Source organism: Sardina pilchardus, chromosome 24, assembly GCF_963854185.1.
Source record: "Sardina pilchardus chromosome 24, fSarPil1.1, whole genome shotgun sequence".
Lineage (NCBI taxonomy): Eukaryota > Metazoa > Chordata > Actinopteri > Clupeiformes > Clupeidae > Sardina > Sardina pilchardus.
Window position 1 is genome coordinate 18,749,780 of NC_085017.1, and position 23,120 is coordinate 18,772,899.

Genomic DNA, 23,120 nt, shown 5'->3' on the forward strand with positions numbered 1-23,120 from the left:
CAGAGACACTTATATATATAAGTGTCTCTGGTTAAAGTAAAAAGACTTTGCTTTAACGTGTAGACTATTATTTTGACACGAATAGTCTTTTCCCGGAAGTTATCAGTATCTTGATGGATGATTGTCACCAACTTCCCAATAAATGTTTTGAACAGAGTCCATAGACGAGCTCTGCAGGAGTCAACAATCTCAATCTTTTGTTGTCAGTCATCAATTTTACATTAATGGGAACACCATCAGACATATGTAATGCATGTTTACAGAAAACATTTGGTGCTAATCAGTAGTTCATTCAAAGTACGGGTATCTAATTTCAAATGCCGAGGTATATTTTAAAGATAGAAGTGAAGGTGCAGTCATCCTATGATACTATCATAGTCAGTGAACACATGAGCTAGGCTAGTTTTTATTTTTATTGAACACTGTTCCTTGATAAATAGGCGACTCTTGCCAATGAAAACTCGTTGTCGGACTTTACAGAGGATAACCATAGGCAGACATGGAAGGAGCCGACCAGCCAGTTGTTGGGTTTGGAGACGGAAGGCAGGAGGAGGTGGAATCCACTTCAAGTGAGTTGCTTGTACCGACTGATGGCTTGGCAAATGACAAGTCAACCAGTGATGCGATATCTAGTGGGCCTTCTAACAGATCTAATAAACGGAGTTCTCTTAAGAGAAAAAGTGGCCCCTCCACGGACTCAAAAGCCAAACCCAAAGTCAAGAGGAAAAAGTCCAAAAGTACCCGGACGCCCAGACCTAACTACACAATTGAGCAGGGAGAGGACATGCTCCTGATCATATCCAATGTCAGTCAGAGTGACAGTGTTTGGAGACCCAAGCGGAAGGGCCGCAAAAAGAAGACTAAGACACTGACCAAGAAAAAAGGCCAAGAGAAAATCGCCAAAAACAAGAAGAAAAGGGAACGTGTCAGACCTGTCAGACGGCCTGTCATAGTGAACACTCAAGTAGAGGGCAGTGATCCTGATCATCTGGTTGAACAGGCAACTGTCGCTCCCTCAGATGATGGCACTGACCGCTGGGGTCAGAGACTCCCAGTGGAGGTGCTGGTTAATATATTTCAGTATGTTGTTCATCGAGATGGGGCAGTGCCATTCCTGTGCAGGTGTGTAACAAATTAATTGTTATATGAATCATGTATTGTCTATTATATATTTCTCTGTGTGTGTGTGTGTGTGTGTGTGTGTGTGTGTGTGTGTGTGTGTGTGTGTGTGATATTCTGTCTGCTCAATGGTATTGTTACATTTTATTTTATTGTATAGCTATTGCATAGTTTTGTAAGATGAGAGAGCAGGAAATGTAATTTAGGTATTTCCTTATAGGATTACTCCGGACCTTTCACGTATAGTTTTGAGTCAATCAGTTGCATGTGATCCTGTCATCCTGTTGTACTTTATGATTATTAAGGGTGTCCAGGGTATGTCGGTTGTGGAATGATGCTGCATCCAGTCCCAGCCTGTGGCGAAGTGTAACCATGGGATACTGCTGGATAGAACCTGGCAAGAGTCAGCTCCCCAAGACCGAGATGAAGATCAAGGACACTGTGAGCTGGATAGCACAGAACAGGTCAGATCTTTTGGGATGGGCTGTGTGCTTCCATTCTTATTAACAGTTTATCTGCTCCTGGGATGGATAACTGTTGTATGTTTGCTTATCGTGTTGAGTTGAGCCTATTGTACAGTAGGTCCATTCAGTATAGGTTTCTGCTGCTGGTGTACACAGCATTGTACACCTGCTTTGATATCCAATGTCGATAAGCATGTTCAAATATAAGCTTATTGTTTGATTTCAAACTTTTCCCTTTCAGACTTTCTCAGCTCAGGGAATTTTCACTTTGTCACTGGAAAAAGAATGTGGACTATGCTATTCAGGTAAGTACTCCTTAATGCATACGATTCATTGTACCATCTGTGCTTCTTCCCTTAATTGCCCAATGTATCTCTATTGACTCATTAAGTAGTGATCATATCAAAAACAGATTAGCCTTTCTTATTCATTTTTCATTAGCTAATCTTTTATGTCTTTCAGGTTGTATCTGAGTCCTGCCCTCAGCTGAGTTCCCTGAAGCTGTCCCATTGTACAGGCGTGACAGACAGATCCTTCCAGAGTCTGGCCAGCCACTGCAAGCAGCTGGAGAGCATAGATGTACAGAACAGTGATGTAAGTTCTGCCAGCAACATTCACTTAAAGCAACGCTAAAGAGTTTTTTCGTACCTTAACATAATGTTTCCAAAATCATTTCAGCGGTTCATCACCTCGTATTGGTGAACGGCACTTCTGCATTCACTTCACGGCCCTCTATCGGCTATAGCCACACTCTGTAACTTAATCAGCGTACCTGTGGTTCGATGAAATGAGATCTAAGAAACCACAAATTTGACTTGCTTCGATGTCGCAATACATCATACTTTCATAAAATCATGCAATATGAACTACCTTGTCTGTAGGCAACGTTATTTGGTGGATAAACAAATAGCGTGCGTGCAACAGAGGAAGAGTGTTTTAGTGTTGCTTTAATTGACATTGACAATAATACTTATGCAATACGTACATTAATACATAATCACAAAAATATTGTAGCAAGCATACAATTAACATGACAACACAGGCCTAGTACAGAATATGTTTGTTTATCTACATCGTATGGTTTGTACGCCTGTATATCAAGGGTGTGCTGCCCAGACACTATAATGCAAAGATGCCTAAATTGGCCCACAACATACATTGTGGTCCGAAGCACATATTGTGATGCAAGTGATAATTGGCTCATGCAAAAAAAAATATATTTATACAATTGATTGTTGGGATGGAGTCATGTTCAGAGTTCAGAGCCCAGACACACGACACACATGGCCATTGTAAAATGCTCTGTAACCTGTAAATGCAAAATAGTGTTACTGTGCCAAATACAACTCTTTTTGCATCTGTGTTATGTTTGGAAATCATTCTGTTATGCTGCTGAAGAAATGTATTGCTTGGCAGAATAACAATCCTTTGTTATTGATAGATTATTGGGTTTTTTTCTGCATGTTTATTTTTTTAAATGTGTTTAGAGCAGCAACAGCAACACAGCTGAAAGTCGCTTTAAACCGCCATTTCTTAAAGGTTATGTGAATCAAGGCTGAGCGAAAAGTGTGATGTAGGTGTTAATTTTTCATGGGAACCCTTTTCAAAAGTGTGCAATGTGTGTCTGATTGCCCCCCCCCCCCCCCCCCCCCCCCCCCCATCCCTTAGGTCCAGGGTGAAGGCCTTGTCACATTCTTGGAAACCTCTGGTCTTCAGATCCGGAAGATCTTATTCAGCCATGGTTCAAAGAGCGAGAAACTGCTCACCGTCATATCAGTGAGCTGTCTACTTTTCTAGTTTTTGATTCACACATATTATTTGCTCAGTAAAGATGTAAGAGTCTGTGGTTTTCAGCCAGTGAATAGATAATGAGCTTTGTGTTGAACCAAGTCACTAGAGGGTGCTGTTGACACAAAATCAGCAATGATTGGGCCCCATAGGCCGACAACAAACTTATACTTTCATTGTACAATGTACATCTGTTCTAAACAGGCAACATTTAAAACAGTGCTGGAGAACAAATGTTACATAATGTGTATAGATGAAGTTTAGTTAGTATCACCAAGTGCATTCAGAGTTAGCATATGGCTGCTTATGTCCTCGGTCCCTAGTAAAAAGTCATCACAGTCTTTTGTCATCTACAGAAAGGCTGCTGTCCTGAGCTTCGCTCACTGGCAATCAACACCAATCTCAACGCTGGAGTCCCTCAGCTTCCCATCTGCATTCCAGCTCTGCAGATGGGTTGCCCCAAGCTTCAGGTACATGTTTATTATTGTTTTGTCTGTAGCCCTGGAGGGTGTTCCACGTACAGGACAGGTACAGGTTGTACAGGTAAAATGATGCCAATTTCTTGTCAATGTTTTTCTTTTTCTTTTCTTTTTTGTAATGAAATGCTTGTCCAGTATTATTATAGTCTAAGTATATTTCTTGGCAGAACATTTTACAAGTTACAGTCAGAACTGCATTGATACTGCTCTGATTTTGATTAGAGACACTATTCATCATTCAGATCTGCTCTGTCGCATCAGTAGGTGAAGTGTAATATCCTAAAGATGACTATAGAGGTGTCGTTGCATGTTTGGCTTTCATTGGTTTCAAGGCCCATATTTTCATGTACAGGATGTGTCTGTGCCTATCCCTGTATCTCAGAGCACAATGTTATGATCACACATGTGATTCCTACTGAGAATTCACACTGAAGCAACGTATGCCTTCCCTGCACTGTAAGTTACTATGGGTGAAGCAGCTAGATTGTCACTTTTGCCTTAAGCTAAGAATAGACTATTCTGCTCGTGTGGCTTTTTTTTTTTTTAAAAATATTTTTTTTTTTACAATTTCCCATTGTCAGGTTTTCAGCATGATGAACGTGATGCCAAGGGCCAAGATGATTCGGAACATCCCGACCTCCACTCTCGGCTTCCCAATGTTGGAGGAACTGTGCATTGCGACCTCGTCTGTGTCCTTCTTCACGGATCAGGACCTGAACAGTCTGCTCCACGGTTCCCCCCGACTGCGAGTGTTGGACCTACGAGGCTGCTCGCGTGTGACGCCCACTGCCCTTTCTGCCCTGCCTTGCGAAGGTGAGCCAAAGTTTAGCCTGCACTGCTGTATGTAACTCTCAACTGTAATGTTATGGGTGTTTGATTTTCTGACAGTAATTGCTTATTTAGGATAAGTGGTAGAAATGTAAATGATCTGTCCATAATTCAAAAATACTTTTATTGTTTATACAAGTAAATGTTGGAAGTGTGTATCAGATACAGCGGATATTGTAAATAAGAATGCATATGTGTTATACTGTATGTGTATGGCGGGTACAATAGCATGCATTTATTGGTACATATTTGTTTGTTATTGTTTGTGAGCTCTATGTTGAGTACTGTTTTCTTACTATCTCTGCCCCTCCTCCCACCTCCAGATTTAGAGTGTCTGTTCTGGGGCCTCTACTTTAACAGCACATCAGTGGTATCTTCTAAAAAGGGACTGCACCTGCTGACACAAAAGTGGAGCCGCACGCTCCGCGAGCTGGACATCACCAACCATGCCTTCTCCGAGGAGGACCTGGAGATCGCCATTGGTAACCTGGCCCTTGGTGAGGGTGTGGAAGGCCTGCGTTCACTCAACCTCAGTGGGACCAAAGTCACTTCACAGGCCCTCAGGTACAGCACAGCCACAAACAGGAACCTCTAATCCTCCAATGCCTTTGTTTTTGTTATTGTTCCACAAAAACCTCTCAGTGGAACAAAATAGCAGGAAGGAAGCGTGGGTGATGACACGCCAAAACATTCCAGTTACTCAGTATCAAATTTGTTGGCGCTTCACATTGCAAGTTTTTACTGCCAGCTTATGAGTAGAGTAAAGATAGCTGTTGCTTTTAAAGCAGAAGAGTGCGTAGACGTAATCAAACCCATCAGCTTGTCTTGATCTGTCAGCTGACGCCAAGGTTTCTTATCTATGTCATAAAGTTCTATACCATGCGTTGGGATTTACGCTACACTTTTCCTGACCTTAAACCCTGTATGTTCTCAGGTTACTGATTGGCCACGCCGTTGCTCTGGGCTACCTAAACCTGACATCATGCCGCTACCTTCTCAGGGGATTGAAGAAGTTGTACCGTGGCCAGGAGGACATACGCCAACTCCTGGACAAGCTAGAGTAGCGTTTTAGGTGACATCTAAGACCAGGTATCACGTTGCAGTCATCAACTGTAATGTGTTTATTGAATGTTCTGGCTATTTTGGTGAATAATTGACTAGGTTATCAGTAATTGCCCTTATTAATTGCCATTTAATTTGAAAGTAAAAGGCCAGTAGATAAGCTATTGATCACTAACACAGGCAAAATGTGCACAATAGTGTTCTCCTATACATCACCTGTCACCTAAACATTAAGTGTTTGTGCTGTACTCTAAACTTTGTTAGTCTTATTTTGTACATAATTGTTTTTTTTATACTACAGTTTATGCATATGATTGCTGAAATAAACATTCTCAATGCTCAATACATGATGTGACATCCAAGGCTACTGCACTCCTTATTTTAAGTGGATAATGTAAAGCTGACCAAATATGATTTAGATATTCAGAAACATTCAGTGTTAAAAAAGTAGTAGAAGTAAGGTAGAACTGTTCATTCATACACAAATGTAAAATCCATTAGACTATATGTATTGAAGATCTGTACTGTTTCGATATACAGTATGTACTGGCTCGATAAACATCTGAAATCACTAATCAGTATCATAATGACCTCCTTGCATGCTGTGTTAAGACATGTACATGAGCAATAAAAGTGGTATAATCAGCAGGATAATTTTAGTTATGAGGACACAGAGCATTTTATTTTCCCTTTTATTGCCCTGTGCAAAGCAGTATGTCATAAAGTCAGCATAAACATTATGTACATGTTCATTCATCTCCAGATTAAAACCTTTTTAACAATCTCCTAAATCATCTTCTGCAGTCATGTTACTTAGAAATGAACAATTGTATCAAAGGTTAAAAAAGGTTTCACTATTACAAACAGTTCTTGTAAACACATCATTTAGTCACATTTTTTACCGTCACCATCATAAAAAAGAAATACTATCTAAGGTCCTTTTGAACCTGAATATGGCAAACTAGACATAATTACCACATTAGTACAACTTATATATTTCTACTGAAATCGCAAATAGCAAATGCTTAGTGAAATATAAACCTTCTCAATTTTCAGTGCAGCATTTTAAGAAATAAGCATGTGGTACATTTTCTTCACTGAAATAATGCTGTGAAAAAAAACATTCTTGGCTCTCCGTTTATTTCTTTAGATTAAGTAAACTCAGGCCTGTGACAGGATCTTTCACACACCTCTCTACCAGTTGCAGGTATGTGAGATTCTCTTTGGTGTTGGGATCAAAGAAGCCCTTGGTGTCATCATCTGGATCTAAGAGGATCTGGTTCATTTCTTCATCAAAGTAGCCCCTCTGGTAGGCCACTTCTACAGGCACTCGATGGCTGTATACTGGATCGATGATCCCACCTGTAGCAATTTGAGCCTCCAGTAGACGTATGCCGTGATCCTTTACAATGAGGTCTTTCTTCAAGGCCTGGAACAGAGAGATTGTATCTCCAGTGTAAGGGTCTTTGTAGCCAGTGACGGCCCTCTCTGCTGATAGCAGTTTGCTCTTCCATTCCAAACCAATCACGCCTGCAGCAGCTGCCTCCTCCACCGACAACTTCCTGTTGTTGACTGGGTCAATGATAAAACCAGTTGCAGCTTGAGCTTCCAGCAGAACAAGAGATGTTCCAGGGGTCAGCAGTCCTTTGGTTTTGGCCTCAGAAATGCTCAGAGTTTCTTTAGTGGATTGAACATACACTCCAGCAATGCTGTTAGTGCCTTGGAGGTACCTGCGCACAGAGTCCATTTGACTCACTTGTTCCACAGTGACTTTTCCAGCACTGAGGTCATCATAAAGGCCTTTGTCTATGATTTTGGACTGCAGCAGCTCCTTAGCGGTCACATCCTTCCTAATTCCATGGAAGGTTGTTTCAACTGTTGTTGTAGTAATAGTTGTTGTCTTTGTGCTTTGAGATGTAGACTTGTCTTCTTTTTGTTCAATTGTTGTTGAGGATGTTTTCTTTTGAATGATTATCAGTACCTGTTCCATAAAGCATTCAATTGTGATTGCTCCATTTTTGTACTGTTGCACAAGATCTCTCCGTTTCTCCTCAGTGATGTACATGGAGTAAAGGAGCTCCCACAGCGAAATTGTCTGTCCAGAGAACTTGCCTCCCGCCTTCGTTGTAGTGCTGGACTTGAGATTGGTCTTTGTGCATTCATCAACGAAAAAGTAAAACTCTCCTTTCTTCACAATTACAAGCAGGCTGAGTCCTGTGACAGGATCTTTCACACACCTCTCTACCAGCTGCAGATACGTGAGATTCTCCTTGGTGTTGGGATCAAAGAAGCCCTTGGTGTCATCATCTGGATCTAAGAGGATCTGGTTCATTTCTTCATCAAAGTAGCCCCTCTGGTAGGCCACTTCTACTGGCACTCGATGGCTGTATACTGGATCGATGATCCCACCTGTAGCAATTTGAGCCTCCAGTAGACGTATGCCGTGATCCTTTACAATGAGGTCTTTCTTCAAGGCCTGGAACAGAGAGATGGTATCTTCAGTGTAAGGGTCTTTGTAGCCAGTGACGGCCCTCTCTGCTGATAGCAGTTTGCTCTTCCATTCCAAACCGATCACACCTGCAGCAGCAGCCTCCTCCACCGACAACTTCCTGTTGTTGACTGGGTCAATGATAAAACCAGTTGCAGCTTGAGCTTCCAGCAGAACAAGAGATGTTCCAGGGGTCAGCAGTCCTTTGGTTTTGGCCTCGGAAATGCTTAGAGTTTCTTTAGTGGATTGAACATACACTCCAGCAATGCTGTTAGTGCCTTGCAGGTACCTGCGCACAGAGTCCATTTGACTCACATGGTCCACAGTGACTTTTCCAGCACTGAGGTCATCATAAAGGTTCTTGTCAATGATTTTGGACTGCAAAAGGTCTTTGGCTGTCACATCCTTCCTAATTCCATGGAAGCTTGTTTCAGTTGTTGTTGTAGTGATAGTTGTCTTTGTGTTTTTAGATGTAGACTTTTCTTCTTTTTGCTCAATTTTTGTTGAGGATGTTTTCTTTAGAATGATTATCAGTACCTGTTCCATAAAATATTCAATTGTGATTGCTCCATTTTTGTACTGTTGCACAAGATCTCTCCGTTTCTCCTCAGTGATGTACATGGAGTAAAGGAGCTCCCACAGCGAAATTGTCTGTCCAGAGAACTTGCCTCCCGCCTTTGTTGTGGTGCTGGACTTGAGAATGGTCTTTGTGCATTCATCAACGAAAAAGTAAAACTCTCCTTTCTTCACAATTACAAGCAGGCTGAGTCCTGTGACAGGATCTTTCACACACCTCTCTACCAGCTGCAGATACGTGAGATTCTCCTTGGTGTTGGGATCAAAGAAGCCCTTGGTGTCATCATCTGGATCTAAGAGGATCTGGTTCATTTCTTCATCAAAGTAGCCCCTCTGGTAGGCCACTTCTACTGGCACTCGATGGCTGTATACTGGATCGATGATCCCACCTGTAGCAATTTGAGCCTCCAGTAGACGTATGCCGTGATCCTTTACAATGAGGTCTTTCTTCAAGGCCTGGAACAGAGAGATGGTATCTTCAGTGTAAGGGTCTTTGTAGCCAGTGACGGCCCTCTCTGCTGATAGCAGTTTGCTCTTCCATTCCAAACCGATCACACCTGCAGCAGCAGCCTCCTCCACCGACAACTTCCTGTTGTTGACTGGGTCAATGATAAAACCAGTTGCAGCTTGAGCTTCCAGCAGAACAAGAGATGTTCCAGGGGTCAGCAGTCCTTTGGTTTTGGCCTCGGAAATGCTTAGAGTTTCTTTAGTGGACTGAACATACACTCCAGCAATGCTGTTAGTTCCTTGCAGGTACCTGCGCACAGAGTCCATTTCACTCACATGGTCCACAGTGACTTTTCCAGCACTGAGGTCATCATAAAGGTCCTTGTCAATGATTTTGGACTGCAGCAGCTCTTTAGCGGTCACATCCTTCCTAATTCCATGGAAGCTTGTTTCAGTTGTTGTTGTAGTGATAGTTGTCTTTGTGTTTTTAGATGTAGACTTTTCTTCTTTTTGCTCAATTTTTGTTGAGGATGTTTTCTTTTGAATGATTATCAGTACCTGTTCCATAAAGCATTCAATTGTGATTGCTCCATTTTTGTACTGTTGCACAAGATCTCTCCGTTTCTCCTCAGTGATGTACATGGAGTAAAGGAGCTCCCACAGTGAAATTGTCTGTCCAGAGAACTTGCCTCCCGCCTTCGTTGTGGTGCTGGACTTGAGATTGGTCTTTGTGCATTCATCAACGAAAAAGTAAAACTCTCCTTTCTTCACAATTACAAGCAGGCTGAGTCCTGTGACAGGATCTTTCACACACCTCTCTACCAGCTGCAGATACGTGAGATTCTCCTTGGTGTTGGGATCAAAGAAGCCCTTGGTGTCATCATCTGGATCTAAGAGGATCTGGTTCATTTCTTCATCAAAGTAGCCCCTCTGGTAGGCCACTTCTACTGGCACTCGATGGCTGTATACTGGATCGATGATCCCACCTGTAGCAATTTGAGCCTCCAGTAGACGTATGCCGTGATCCTTTACAATGAGGTCTTTCTTCAAGGCCTGGAACAGAGAGATGGTATCTTCAGTGTAAGGGTCTTTGTAGCCAGTGACGGCCCTCTCTGCTGATAGCAATTTGCTCTTCCATTCCAAACCGATCACACCTGCAGCAGCCGCCTCCTCCACAGACAACTTCCTGTTGTTGACTGGGTCAATGATAAAACCAGTTGCAGCTTGAGCTTCCAGCAGAACAAGAGATGTTCCAGGGGTCAGCAGTCCTTTGGTTTTGGCCTCGGAAATGCTTAGAGTTTCTTTAGTGGATTGAACATACACTCCAGCAATGCTGTTAGTGCCTTGCAGGTACCTGCGCACAGAGTCCATTTGACTCACATGGTCCACAGTGACTTTTCCAGCACTGAGGTCATCATAAAGGTTCTTGTCAATGATTTTGGACTGCAAAAGGTCTTTGGCTGTCACATCCTTCCTAATTCCATGGAAGCTTGTTTCAGTTGTTGTTGTAGTGATAGTTGTCTTTGTGTTTTTAGATGTAGACTTTTCTTCTTTTTGCTCAATTTTTGTTGAGGATGTTTTCTTTAGAATGATTATCAGTACCTGTTCCATAAAATATTCAATTGTGATTGCTCCATTTTTGTACTGTTGCACAAGATCTCTCCGTTTCTCCTCAGTGATGTACATGGAGTAAAGGAGCTCCCACAGCGAAATTGTCTGTCCAGAGAACTTGCCTCCCGCCTTTGTTGTGGTGCTGGACTTGAGAATGGTCTTTGTGCATTCATCAACGAAAAAGTAAAACTCTCCTTTCTTCACAATTACAAGCAGGCTGAGTCCTGTGACAGGATCTTTCACACACCTCTCTACCAGCTGCAGATACGTGAGATTCTCCTTGGTGTTGGGATCAAAGAAGCCCTTGGTGTCATCATCTGGATCTAAGAGGATCTGGTTCATCTCCTCATCAAAGTAGCCCCTCTGGTAGGCCACTTCTACAGGCACTCGATGGCTGTATACTGGATCGATGATCCCACCTGTAGCAATTTGAGCCTCCAGTAGACGTATGCCGTGATCCTTTACAATGAGGTCTTTCTTCAAGGCCTGGAAAAGAGAGATTGTATCTTCAGTGTAAGGGTCTTTGTAGCCAGTGACGGCCCTCTCTGCTGATAGCAGTTTGCTCTTCCATTCCAAACCGATCACGCCTGCAGCAGCAGCCTCCTCCACCGACAACTTCCTGTTGTTGACTGGATCAATGATAAAACCAGTTGCAGCCTGAGCTTCCAGCAGAACAAGAGATGTTCCAGGGGTCAGCAGTCCTTTTGTTTTGGCCTCGGAAATGCTTAGAGTTTCTTTAGTGGATTGAACATACACTCCAGCAATGCTGTTAGTGCCTTGCAGGTACCTGCGCACAGAGTCCATTTCACTCACATGGTCCACAGTGACTTTTCCAGCACTGAGGTCATCATAAAGGTTCTTGTCAATGATTTTGGACTGCAGCAGCTCTTTAGCGGTCACATCCTTCCTAATTCCATGGAATGTTGTTTCAGTTGTTGTGGTAGTGATTGTTGTGGTCTTTGTGTTTTTAGATGTAGACTTTTCTTCTTTTTGTTCAATTTTTGTTGAGGATGTTTTCTTTTGAATGATTATCAGTACCTGTTCCATAAAGTATTCAATTGTGATTGCTCCCTTTTTATACTGTTGCACAAGATCTCTCCGTTTCTCCTCAGTGATGTACATGGAGTAAAGAAGCTCCCACAGACACACCTCTTGTCCTCTAAATTTACCCTTCGCTTTTTTTGTCATTGTTGACTTCAGAATTGTCTTTGTATTTTCATCAATGAAGAAGTAAAATTCTCCTTTCTTCACTATTGCAAGCAGGCTGAGTCCTGTGCTTGGGTCAATCACACACCTTTCTATTAATTGCAAATAAGTTAGGTTTTCCTTAGTGTTTGGATCAAAGAAACCCTTTGTGTCATCACCTGGATTTAATAGGATCTGGTTCATTTCCTCGTCAAAGTAGCCCCTCTGGTAGGCGGCCTCTGTGGGTACTCGATGACTGTGAACTGGGTCAATAATTCCACCAGTGGCTATCTGTGCCTCAAGAAGGCGAATTCCGTGATCTTTGACTATAAGATCCTTTTTCAAGGCCTGGAACAGGGAGATGGTTCCGCCAGTGTAAGGATCGTTGTAGCCAGTGACCGCCCTTTCTGCTGACAACAGTTTTGCCTTCCATTCTGCACCCACCACACCCTCAGTAACTGCGTCCTCTACAGACAACTTCCTGTTGCTGACTGGGTCAATGACAAAGCCAGTGGCAGCCTGAGCTTCCAGCAGAACAAGAGATGTTCCAGGTGTCAGCAGTCCTTTGGTTTTGGCCTCATAGATGCTCATGATCTGTTTTGTTGACTCAATTCTTACCCCTGCAATGCTGTTTGTTACAGTGAGATATTTTTTAATTGAGTCCATTTCAATCAGTTCTTCATCTGTGATTTCACCTGTTATGATCTGACCTAAGACATCTTTTGATATGATTTTTGATTCAAACAGTTGGCTTGCAGAAACTTGTTTTCTTAATCCTTTAAATTTGTGTTTCTTTGAAGTTTCCTCTTCTACAATTGCAGTCACTAGAACAACTATTTCCTCGATTGTGAGTCGTCTCTCTTTGAGGTCAAGTATTAATTGAGATCTCTTTTCAGCAGATATGTATTCTGAGTGCACAAGTTCCCACACTGTCACTTGCTTCCCTGCCAACTTCCCAGCCTTGAGATGTATGGACTTTCCTTTGAAAACCTTCTCAATTTCCTCATCTGTAAGCAGTTTTGTGTTACTCCTTTCAGTTGTTTCAATTGTTGTTGTGACCTGTGTAACAATCTGCTGAATAGTTATCGAAGACTTTCCATACTTTTCCAGAATCTGCTTTCTTTCGTAATCATTGAAGTATTCTGTGTGAAGCAACTCCCACAGTGAAATACATTTGCCAGAATATTGGCCAATAGAGATGTTCACCAGGTGCTTCTCAAAATCTCTTTTCATTTTTTCCGTCGATTTCACCTTGTGTGTTTGTTCTTCAACATCTCCCTTTTTCTTCAGTGGCAAGAGAAGGAACCCAGTCTGCGGGTCTGTGGTACATTGCTGCAACAATTCCAGGTAGGTCATGTTCTTGTGTGTGTTTGGGTCAAAAAACCCTTTGGTATCATCAGTGGGGTCTGTCAAGATCTTATTCATATCAGCATCAAAATAACCCCTTTTGTACGCCACCTCAATGGGTAAATGTATGCAGTTTATTGGATCAATTATACCACCTGTCACTATCTGGGCTTCAAGGAGACGAATACCATGCTGTTTCAGAATCAGATCTTTCTGGATTGCTTGGAAGAGTGAAATTTTCTTGCCACTATAGGGATCTGTGTACCCAGTCACTGCCTGCTCCGCTGATAGGAGTTTCTCATAAAGCTCTGGTCCGATCACTTGCTGCTTTGTAGCCTGGTCCACAGTAAGTTTTTCATTTTTCACTGGATCAATTATGTATCCTGTCGCAGCCTGAGCTTCCAGAAGGCACAAAGCTGTTCCAGGAGTCAAGAGACCTTTTTTCTTGGCCTCGTAGATGCCTATTTTCTGATTGGATGGCTGCAGAATTACTCCAGCAATAGAGCTCGTCCCTCTCAGGTATTTGGCCACTGTGCCAGTCTGTAGAATGTCCTCTTGAGTTAGCCTCCCCTCAATTAGAGCTTCATATGTTTCATCTCCAAGAACTCCTGCATCTCTGAGTGCTGAAACACTGATGGTACTCCTCAGAGTTGTAAAATGCCAACTTGGCTCCTTCCTACCCTCTTTGGTCTTGATTATTTCCACAATCAAAGTGATTATTTTCTCAACTGTAATCTCTCTTGACTTGTACAGTTTGAGCAGGTCCTGTCTCTTCTCCTCTGACAAATACTCAGAGTTCAGAAGTTCCCAAAGTGTCACCTGTTTGTTTTTGAACCGGCCATATTTTACACTGACATATGTCCCTTTGAATGTCTCCTTTGTATCTTCCTGTATATTCACCCTGTGATCCTTCCCTTTCAGAGGCAAGAGGCAGAGGCCTGTGTTAATATCAATAACACATCTGTCCATGAGGTCCAGGTAGGTAAGATTCTCCTGAGTATTTGGGTCAAAGAACCCTTTTGTGTCATCTGTGGGATCACTGAGTATCTGATTCATCTCCACGTTAAAGTATCCCCTTTTATATGCCACATGGACTGGGATGCGATGACTATTTATGGGGTCAATGATCCCCCCTGTTGCAATCTGCGCCTCTAGCAGGCGAATACCGTGATCTTTTACAATGAGGTCTTTCTGCATGGCCTGAAATAAAGAGATTGTCTTACCATCGTGTGGATTTTTGTAGCCTGTCACTGCTCTTTCTGCTGAGAGTAGCTTTGCTTGAAGTTCTGGTCCCACTACTTTATTTTCTACAGCACCTTTCACTGAGAATTTTTTGTTTGAAACTGGATCAATTACAAAACCTGTAGACGCCTGAGCTTCAAGCAGAATGAGACTGGTTCCAGGTCTTAGTTTACCTTTTATTTGGGCTTGATATATGGACATTATCTGTGAATCTGGTAGCAAAATGCCAGCAATGCTTGATTTCCCTTGTAGGTATGTCTTCACATCCTCCTCCTGTATGATGTCGGTGGTAGTTTTTTTCCCTTTGCTTAGTTGTTCAAAGTCATTTTTTGTAATAATGTCAGCCTCTACCAGTTGTTCTGCTGTGACGGTTTCTCGGATTCCTTCAAATGTAATCTTGGCTGACTTCACTGAATGTTCAATGATCTCCAGCACCTTTGTAATGACTACCTCAATTGTGAGCTTCCGCTCACGGTATTGTTGAATGATATCTCTCCGTTGTTTTTCACTGAGGTACTCTGACATCATTAGTTCCCAAAGTGAGGTCTTCATTCCCATATATTTGCCATAGTTAACTGTCACCATGACTTCCTTAAAAGTGATTTTGTTTTCATACTTAATGAATGTGTAGTTAAAGTCACCAGACTTTGATTTGATTGGCAGAAGACAGAGTCCAGTGGCTGGGTCAATGACACTGCGCTCCATCAGCTGCAAGTAAGTCAGATTTTCCTTTGTGTTTGGGTCAAAGAACCCCTTGGTGTCATCGCCCGGATCCTCCAGAATGGCATTCATTTCCTGATCAAACAGACCTCTCTCATAGGCAACATCCACTGGCAGTCGATGACTGTTTACTGGGTCAATTAGTCCTCCTGTAGCAATCTGAGCCTCCAGCAGTCTGATTCCATGCTCCTTTATGATGAGCTCCTTTGATAGAGCCTGAAATAAAGATATTGTGTCACCAGTGTAGGGGTCTTTATAGCCAGTGACAGCCCGTTCAGCAGAAAGCAATTTGGCGTGATACTCTGGGCCAACAATCCCACCTCGGACGGCATCATCCACACTGTACTTTTTATTTTTGACAGGATCAATCAAGAATCCGGTTGCAGCCTGTGCCTCCAAAAGAATCAGTGCTGTTCCAGGCATGAGGATACCTTCTTTCATGGCTTGGTAGATGCTCATCCTTTTGCCAGATGACATCAATGCAAGACCAGCAATGCTTCCCTTTCCTTCCAAGTATTCTTTCACAGTCTCCATGAGCATCACATCTTGAGTGGTAGTTTTGCCTTTTTGAAGGTTGTCATACGTGTCCTTGTCAATGATTTTTGATGCCAGGAGCTCTGCAGAAGACACTGCTCTACGCAGTCCTTTAAATGTAATGCAAATGGGTAGGAGATGCAATCCAGTTCCAGTGTCCACCGTACACTTTTTCAATAGTTGCTTGTAGTTAAGTTGTTCTTGTGAGATCGGATCATTGAACACTTTCAGGGCTTCTGTTTGACTGTCCAGAAGATCTTTGTCGTAGTACCCCTTCTTACTTGCAGACTCTTCTGAAATATAGGTCTTCTCAGCAGGGTCATAAATACCTGTTGTTGCTGCCTGAGCCTCCAGCAGTCTCGCTCCAACATCACAGGGAATGACATTCTTCTGAATTGCTTGAAAGACCGAGATGGCTTCATTGGTGTACGGATCTGTGTAGCCTACAAGGGCTTTCTCAGCAAACAGAAGTTTCTCTTTCATCTCTGGTCCAACGATGCCATTGTTCACAGCTTCCTCCACCGAAAACTTCTTGTTATTAATGGCATCAACTATGCCGACTGTAGCAGCCTGAGCCTCTAGGAGGGCTAGACATGTCCCTGGTTTCAGCAGACGTCTCTTCATTGCTTGGTATATGGTGAGTGCTTCTTTGGTCTTCTCAAGAAACACACCAGCCACAACACTGCTGGATTGGCCATTTTCTGCTACATTGGACTCCATCTTTAGTTCTGTGAATAAAAGAATTTTTGATTAAAATAGTCTAATGCCTGATAAGATAAACCAACTACTGAACAATGCATAATCCATTGCATATTTGTTGTGGGGTGATGTTTATACCTGTCATTTTGTTTTGACCTGGATCGATGGATAAATTAACTTTTGGATTAACCAATGGTGGACCAGGCACAGACATTTTATAGGTGCTCAAGCTCAAAAAGTGCATATGGTGGTAGCATAGTGACTAAAGAGCTGGGCTAGCATGCAGTAGCCTGAAAGGTTGTGGGCTCAATTCCCGGCCCCACTGTTGTGTCTTTGAGCAAGGCATTTAAAATTTGAGATTAGATTAGATTAGATTCAACTTCATTGTCATTGTGCAGAATACAAGTAAAGACAACGAAGTTCAGTAGTAAATCCAGATGCTCTGGGGAGGATGGCCTTGTAATATAGAATATATGACATAATACATATTATGTAAGTCGCTTTGGATAAATTAATAAATGTAATGTAAATATTATCAAGGATACCAAGGATAAAGGGCAGGTGTTTGGGGCCTGCATCCAGACGCACGGTCTTGGGGTGGGTGGGTCTGTGCACATAGCCTGCATACAAGCTACTAAACGCAAACCAGACACTGCCTTTGCAGAGTTGCAAAATATTTTTTTTCATTCAGTAGCCCATAGGCAGCATGTGTCTGCCATGACCATTATTTCAAACAAATATGTATTCTTGAACTTTGGGAGGTCAGCAAACTCCTGTTTGGATTACATCCAGATACACTTGGCACGTCTCCAAAAACACATACCCCGCAGCAGAATTAGTCTGGTTATAAATTGTGTTGTGTAACTAAGTGTCCTCCCCAATGTTGACATAAAACATTACCTTTTCTACTAGAAGCATGAAGGCAAGGCTCTCATGGAAACCAGTTAATGAGCTAACAGGAATGTGAATATGCCTTGAGTATCATGATAAACCGCATATAACAACAACAACTAGAAAAGCACTCAGAGAGCGCAGACCTCTGCCTGTATTGTTCTTCCTTGGTTGTCACACATTTGAACCTAAACTATTCAGATCGCCACCACGTGGCCATACAATGTCATTACACCGCCTCCTCAATCCACGGATCACTGACAATTTAATAATTTCTTCTTTGGGTCATTTCAGACCTTCCCTGAAAATTTAATCGAAATCCATCTATTACTTTTTGAGTTATCTTGCTAACAAAAAGACGTACAGACAAACAAGCAAACAGACAAACCCCGATGAAAACATAACCTTGTTGGCGGAGGTAATAATTGTATGGGAGATACAGATCATCCATCCCATGGGCTACAGGCAGTGTAACAGACCACACCCTGTACGCAATCAAACAAATGCTCCTTTACTTTGTGTAAGCTCTGTCAATTTGTTTAAAACGATAAGCAGTCAGATGGCCAACGGCAGATGTTCAGATAATTGGCTTAGAGGTATAAAATGCAAAAAATCTTTCTGAGCAGCAGCCAGAATTGAGTTAATGGGAATAATAATGAATATTGCATTAATCAATACATGAGCCAGCTCATCATGATTACTGAGGTTACAATGTGTTCTGTGCCTGAGGGAAGTTTAGGATCTCTATTAAGTACTAAAGACACTGATAAATCATTATGACATTGCTGCAATAATTAAAAAAAAAGGTCTCTGTGAGATATATCCAGAAGTCATAAAATTAAAGGAATGATGTGTTCAAGACATGCGTTGACACAGAACTGTTTTGATAGCTGGTTTGAGTAAACCAGAAAAGCCGGAAGCTCAAGAAACCCTTGGAGTACGAAGTAAAAATACTAACAAGAACTTGTCTTCCTGGACCCGTTGTCAGGGAACTATTGTCAATGTACTGTATTTTCATTGTCATGGAAAGGCATGTTAGGCATTCTCTAAGGCTCACCCAACTAAGCCTGACCATCACTGTGTAAAGAAGAAACTGATATAGAAGCTGATAATGAATGGCCAAACATTGTCATATTTACTGTAAAAGATATCTGAGAAGTCAATTCTTGCCTAACATTTTTAACTTTTCAAATGTATGGTATATATGTTGTCATTGAATGAACAATTAGCCTCCGGACCAAGTTGTACATTCTCACGGGTGAGGGGATGAGCAGGCGTGGTTTGAAATTCCGGCTGCAGGAATTTCTTGATAACAGTAGGATAACTGCCACAGGCACAAAGCTGAAGAAACACAGGAGTGACTCAATAACATTGTAGTGAAGTGGTTCAGTCAAATCCCTGATCAAAATCCCTCTGAGAATGGCTCTCCAGTTCAAGACGACCATTCCATCAACCTGGGGGAGGGGGCGGATTTTAAGCTTCTGGTCTGCCCGAACAAATTAACTGTATGCATTCTGCTCATTGAGGCCAGTATGGGACTGCCATAATTTTGAGTTACATTGAGGGGGATATTGGATGAGTAAGCAGCTCATTGTGCTTCGAAGATTCGGTTCAGTTTGCCACAGCTAAGTGTAAAACAGGTTTGAATGCAGATTTGTTTTTATTATTATTATTCCGTGACAGTACTGTTGTTGAAAACGGATCTTTAAAAGATATGTTATTATCAGGGTGTTCCCACTTATCAGTGATTGGTATTAAAAACAGGACAGACAAGCTCTCCTCAGTTTACAGTAGGCAATGTCATAACCACTGTGCTGAGTGGGTGCAGAAGCATAAATCAAATTTAAGTGCATTCGAGGCACAGTCTCTGCCATAGGCAGAGCATAAACGTAACAGATCTCCCAGCTACAGAGATTAGAGATCAAAACAATTTCACTGACCCCTAGAGTCAACCCCTAGGAAGACAAAAGGTTAGTTAATTGTGTAATGTCACTCTTTGGGCTCAAATCTGAATGGCGGGCAAACTGCAAGGTATTGTCTAACTAAAGCTAATTTAATAATGGAGCCAAATCCATTTGCTAATTTAGTATCATGAGTGGGTCCTAAGCATGTGATAGGCTTAGGTCATGCAGGAGACACTTTGCTCATTGAATGACTGCATTGTCTGCCATTTGAATTTAGTGCCCTGTGTCTCTTTGGAATAATCTGCACTGAAAACTTGAGTAACATTTGTACCTCCTCCCCAATCCCCATCCTCTGGTTTTGACAAGTGCATACCCTGTCTTTGTCCATCCCTACAACACGGTAAGATACAGTGGACTCTTGACAACTATGTATTTCATTTGTAGTTGACAATGTTATGCTGATTGGCTGACATACAGGTTCAGGTTGTATAATCGACTCTGACATTTGATTAAGTTAACAGCAGCTTAAATGTGAATAAGCAATCCATCACATCCATATTCCGTACAATACAAAACCTTGTGTAGTGACTCTATAACGGATGTGAGAGTCAGCATGCAAGGAATTCCCCTAACCAAATAGCATTTCTTTTGTTAGCTTTTCATGAAACTCAATGACTTCACTGAGAAAACTCGGCAGCTGCCCTACCTGCTCTTAATGTAAAGAAAACAACTACTGGTACAGTATACTGACTTTCCATAATATCCTTGATAAAACAACTCACAGCTAGTTATTGACAATACAGACAAATGAATAAGGAGTTTGAAAATGAACGACTAAATGGTTTGAGAATCTAGATATATTTGTGTTTCAGCATGCACACTTTGGCAGATGATGGATGACATCTTTGAGTATTGCTCTTCTAAGTTAGTGTTGGACAGAAGCCAGCATTCAGGGAGTGGGTGAATATGTCATGAGTGCATTATACATTATATTATATTGAGAAACAATCCAATATGTGTTTCACCTAAACTGAAAAACCATGTCCAAAGGTGAACTAATGCATCATAATACATACCATTAAGTAGCTATTCTGACAACACCAGAAAGACTTGCTCTCAACTGTGATAGAATCCCAATGTTATCTAATGCAATTCACTGAGTAATGAAACTGAACTCTCAGTCCACAACATTTGTCAACAGCCAGGCATATGTCTTGCAATGCCCCCACATTGTCAGTGCATGCCTGTGTTTGTTTTGGCACAGCAAGCACAAATTTAGAGCCATATTGGCTCAGAGATACTAAATGGTCATAACCTCGCATAGTTCAGTCCGCAGGGAGGATTGGTCAAAGGTGCAAGTATCTGTGAGAGTTAACACTCCCGGCATCCACACCAAGGGAGGTGAAAAGTCTCTGTCCCCCCCCCCCCCCCCCCCCCCCACACACACACACACTCCTTTCCTGCATGGTTGTACTGTACTTGTGGAGCATTACTAATCAACACACTCTGACGATAAATTTGAGAATACATACAAGTGGAAAGCAGCCATGGAATAAATTACATCACAAAGGAATGCATTGTGCTCACTTGCACATTTGAGGCTTTTTATGGCACTGACACACCTCTCTGCTTGCACAATAAAAAGGCAAAAAAAAAAAGAAAAACCCTAAGCAGTAAAGACCACTTAACTGTGTTACTGTCATTCATGGCATATATACAACATTCGAAAAGTTAGTTAGCTCTTTGCTCATGTTAGGATGTGTTATTTTCATACTGCTAAACACAGCAACAACTGACCAATAAGCAAACCCTACACACTAAAGGCATTTCACAACAAAGTGAACCACTCAAGTGTTAGTCAGGAAAGGGAATGCTCGTTCATTAGACAGAAAGTGACATACCTATAAGCCCTCCAGATGCCAAGGTTTGGGATCGGGACTGTCTGCTACAGGAGTCCTTCTCTGAACCGGTGCAGGACAGACAGTGCAGCTCTGCTCTTTAGCTTTAAAAGTCAGTCAGGCAGGCCCCTCCTCACACGCCCACACTACAATCCTGCCCCCTCCCCTCCTTTACAAACACACACACACACACACACACACACACACACACACACACACACACACACGCACCCACGCACACACACATACACACACACACACACACACACACACACAACCCCTCCCCTGGCAGGGCACTCCCCTCAGCAAAACTGAAAGTGGTTTTCCTGTGAATTTTCCTATCATCAGACAGTGATGCAATGGCCACAGCTATGTGCCACCATTGTTATCACACTTCAAAGCATGCCACACCACAGGTTAATACAACAAGCATGACGAGGTATAAAGCCCTCTGTCCAGGCTGATGCACTGTCTGGGTGAATTATAATCAAGACAGTCTATCCACTGAGAGAGTGCACACATGTGTAAATTAAGTTGAATTTTTTTCTTTTTTTCTTTCACTTCACTATAATAAGGTAGGCCAACATGTTGCATTGTTTTCCCCAGTTTGCCAAGTTTGCTCATCTTTAAGTGGCCTGATCCTACTGGCCATGCTGAGGCATTGAGGGTCACATCACATCCACAGTTCAATCTTAGAGATTGAAACGCAGTATACCAGAGGCATCCGAAAGTGAAATAAAAGCTGCATCGGTGAGTTGCTAAATGGGCTTACTTTTCCTCGATAAACTTGAGCTGTGATATCAACATTGAAGATATCTAATTTTGTGGGGATGATATATGTCTTTATTTAACATGGTCCTTTAAACCTAATAAGCTAAAGGAATTCAGCAATGTTCAGCAGACGTGGTAGCAATAAAAAGCCTAAAAATCAGATTTTACAGCATTACCATCCAATCTGGTCCCCTTTTACAGTTTTTATACTGTTTGGCAGAATTGCTCTTGGACTTTTATAGGCAAGGCGGAGCTTTTTCTAAGTAGTTGTGTAACAACACCACTTTTGGGGAGTCAAATTTGCAGGATTTATCACTGAAGAATCAGAAGCTATGCTTTTTAAACAAACCAAAACCAGAAAATCACCTTTTCTGATTTGTGTATATTGTGTGTTATTATGGATGCCTCAGTGTTGCATGCTAAGATTTAGGTTACTTAAGACCTGGCACCACGTAATCATATGTTAATCATTTTTGAGGGTCCTGACATTTTACACATACCTGTTTAAACAACGGGTTGTCGCCAGCTCTTATCTTCACAAAGTTATGGACTGACCTGTCTAATCCCCATTGTTATTAATGCAGATGAAGGGGTTGAAATGTCTTCTTTGTGTTTTCAAATTCTTACCCTCAACCTTTCATTCTCACTGCCATCATGTCTGTGTGGCACACCCAGTGGCTCATAGCTAAGAGATGACATGATAGGGTCACCTTCTGCTTTAGTGTCATCTCAGCAACGTCACATGCCGTTTTCTGCTAGTTACTCATCTACAGAAACGACCCACCTCTGATGACTTGCTGATGAGCAACATGCCTTAAGCCGCAGACTGGCAACATGTAGACCATTAAAATAGGACCAACGAATGAATGTAGACCCATTTACAGAAATGAAGAAGATAAAGACATTGTTCCCTTGGCTGAGCATCGAGCTGTTTGACTTTACCTTTCAGTGCTTCTTAGTTCAGCCACTGTGGGCGATGGCCTGGATTCCAGCAAATCCGCCCAGGGGAAGAGGGGGAGAGAGGTTCTGTCTGCAGGCATAATGCTGCTGCCCCCACTTCCCTTCCC

General features: G+C 42.1%; 2 protein-coding genes across 2 annotated transcripts; one reads left to right on the forward strand and one right to left on the reverse strand.

Annotated features, from left to right (window-relative positions):
* The first annotated feature begins 161 nt into the window (after positions 1–161).
* Positions 162–6,083, forward strand: fbxl6 (F-box and leucine-rich repeat protein 6). The gene is made up of 9 exons (XM_062528717.1): positions 162–1,122; positions 1,425–1,583; positions 1,825–1,888; positions 2,046–2,177; positions 3,252–3,359; positions 3,728–3,841; positions 4,432–4,663; positions 5,002–5,242; positions 5,613–6,083. Exons 1-9 carry the CDS (start codon positions 500–502, stop codon positions 5,740–5,742), a joined length of 1,803 nt encoding a protein of 600 aa, XP_062384701.1. The 5' UTR covers positions 162–499; the 3' UTR covers positions 5,743–6,083.
* Positions 6,084–6,418: 335 nt separating this feature from the next.
* Positions 6,419–21,351, reverse strand: eppk1 (epiplakin 1). Its single transcript, XM_062528704.1, has 2 exons — positions 21,286–21,351; positions 6,419–16,618 (listed from the first exon to the last, which is right to left on the reverse strand). Exon 2 carries the CDS (start codon positions 16,608–16,610, stop codon positions 6,879–6,881), a length of 9,732 nt encoding a protein of 3,243 aa, XP_062384688.1. The 5' UTR covers positions 16,611–16,618; positions 21,286–21,351; the 3' UTR covers positions 6,419–6,878.
* Positions 21,352–23,120: the final 1,769 nt, after the last annotated feature.

What these genes read in the sequence shown, in the direction of transcription:
- fbxl6 (XM_062528717.1), top strand. Translation starts at nt 500, where the DNA reads ATGGAAGGAGCCGACCAGCCAGTTGTTGGGTTTGGAGACGGAAGGCAG. An exon ending in GCAGTGCCATTCCTGTGCAG is followed by an intron (nt 1,123 to 1,424) that starts GTGTGTAACAAA and finishes ATGATTATTAAG; the next exon opens with GGTGTCCAGGGTATGTCGGT. An exon ending in TGGGTTGCCCCAAGCTTCAG is followed by an intron (nt 3,842 to 4,431) that starts GTACATGTTTAT and finishes TCCCATTGTCAG; the next exon opens with GTTTTCAGCATGATGAACGT.
- eppk1 (XM_062528704.1), bottom strand. Translation starts at nt 16,610, where the DNA reads ATGGAGTCCAATGTAGCAGAAAATGGCCAATCCAGCAGTGTTGTGGCT.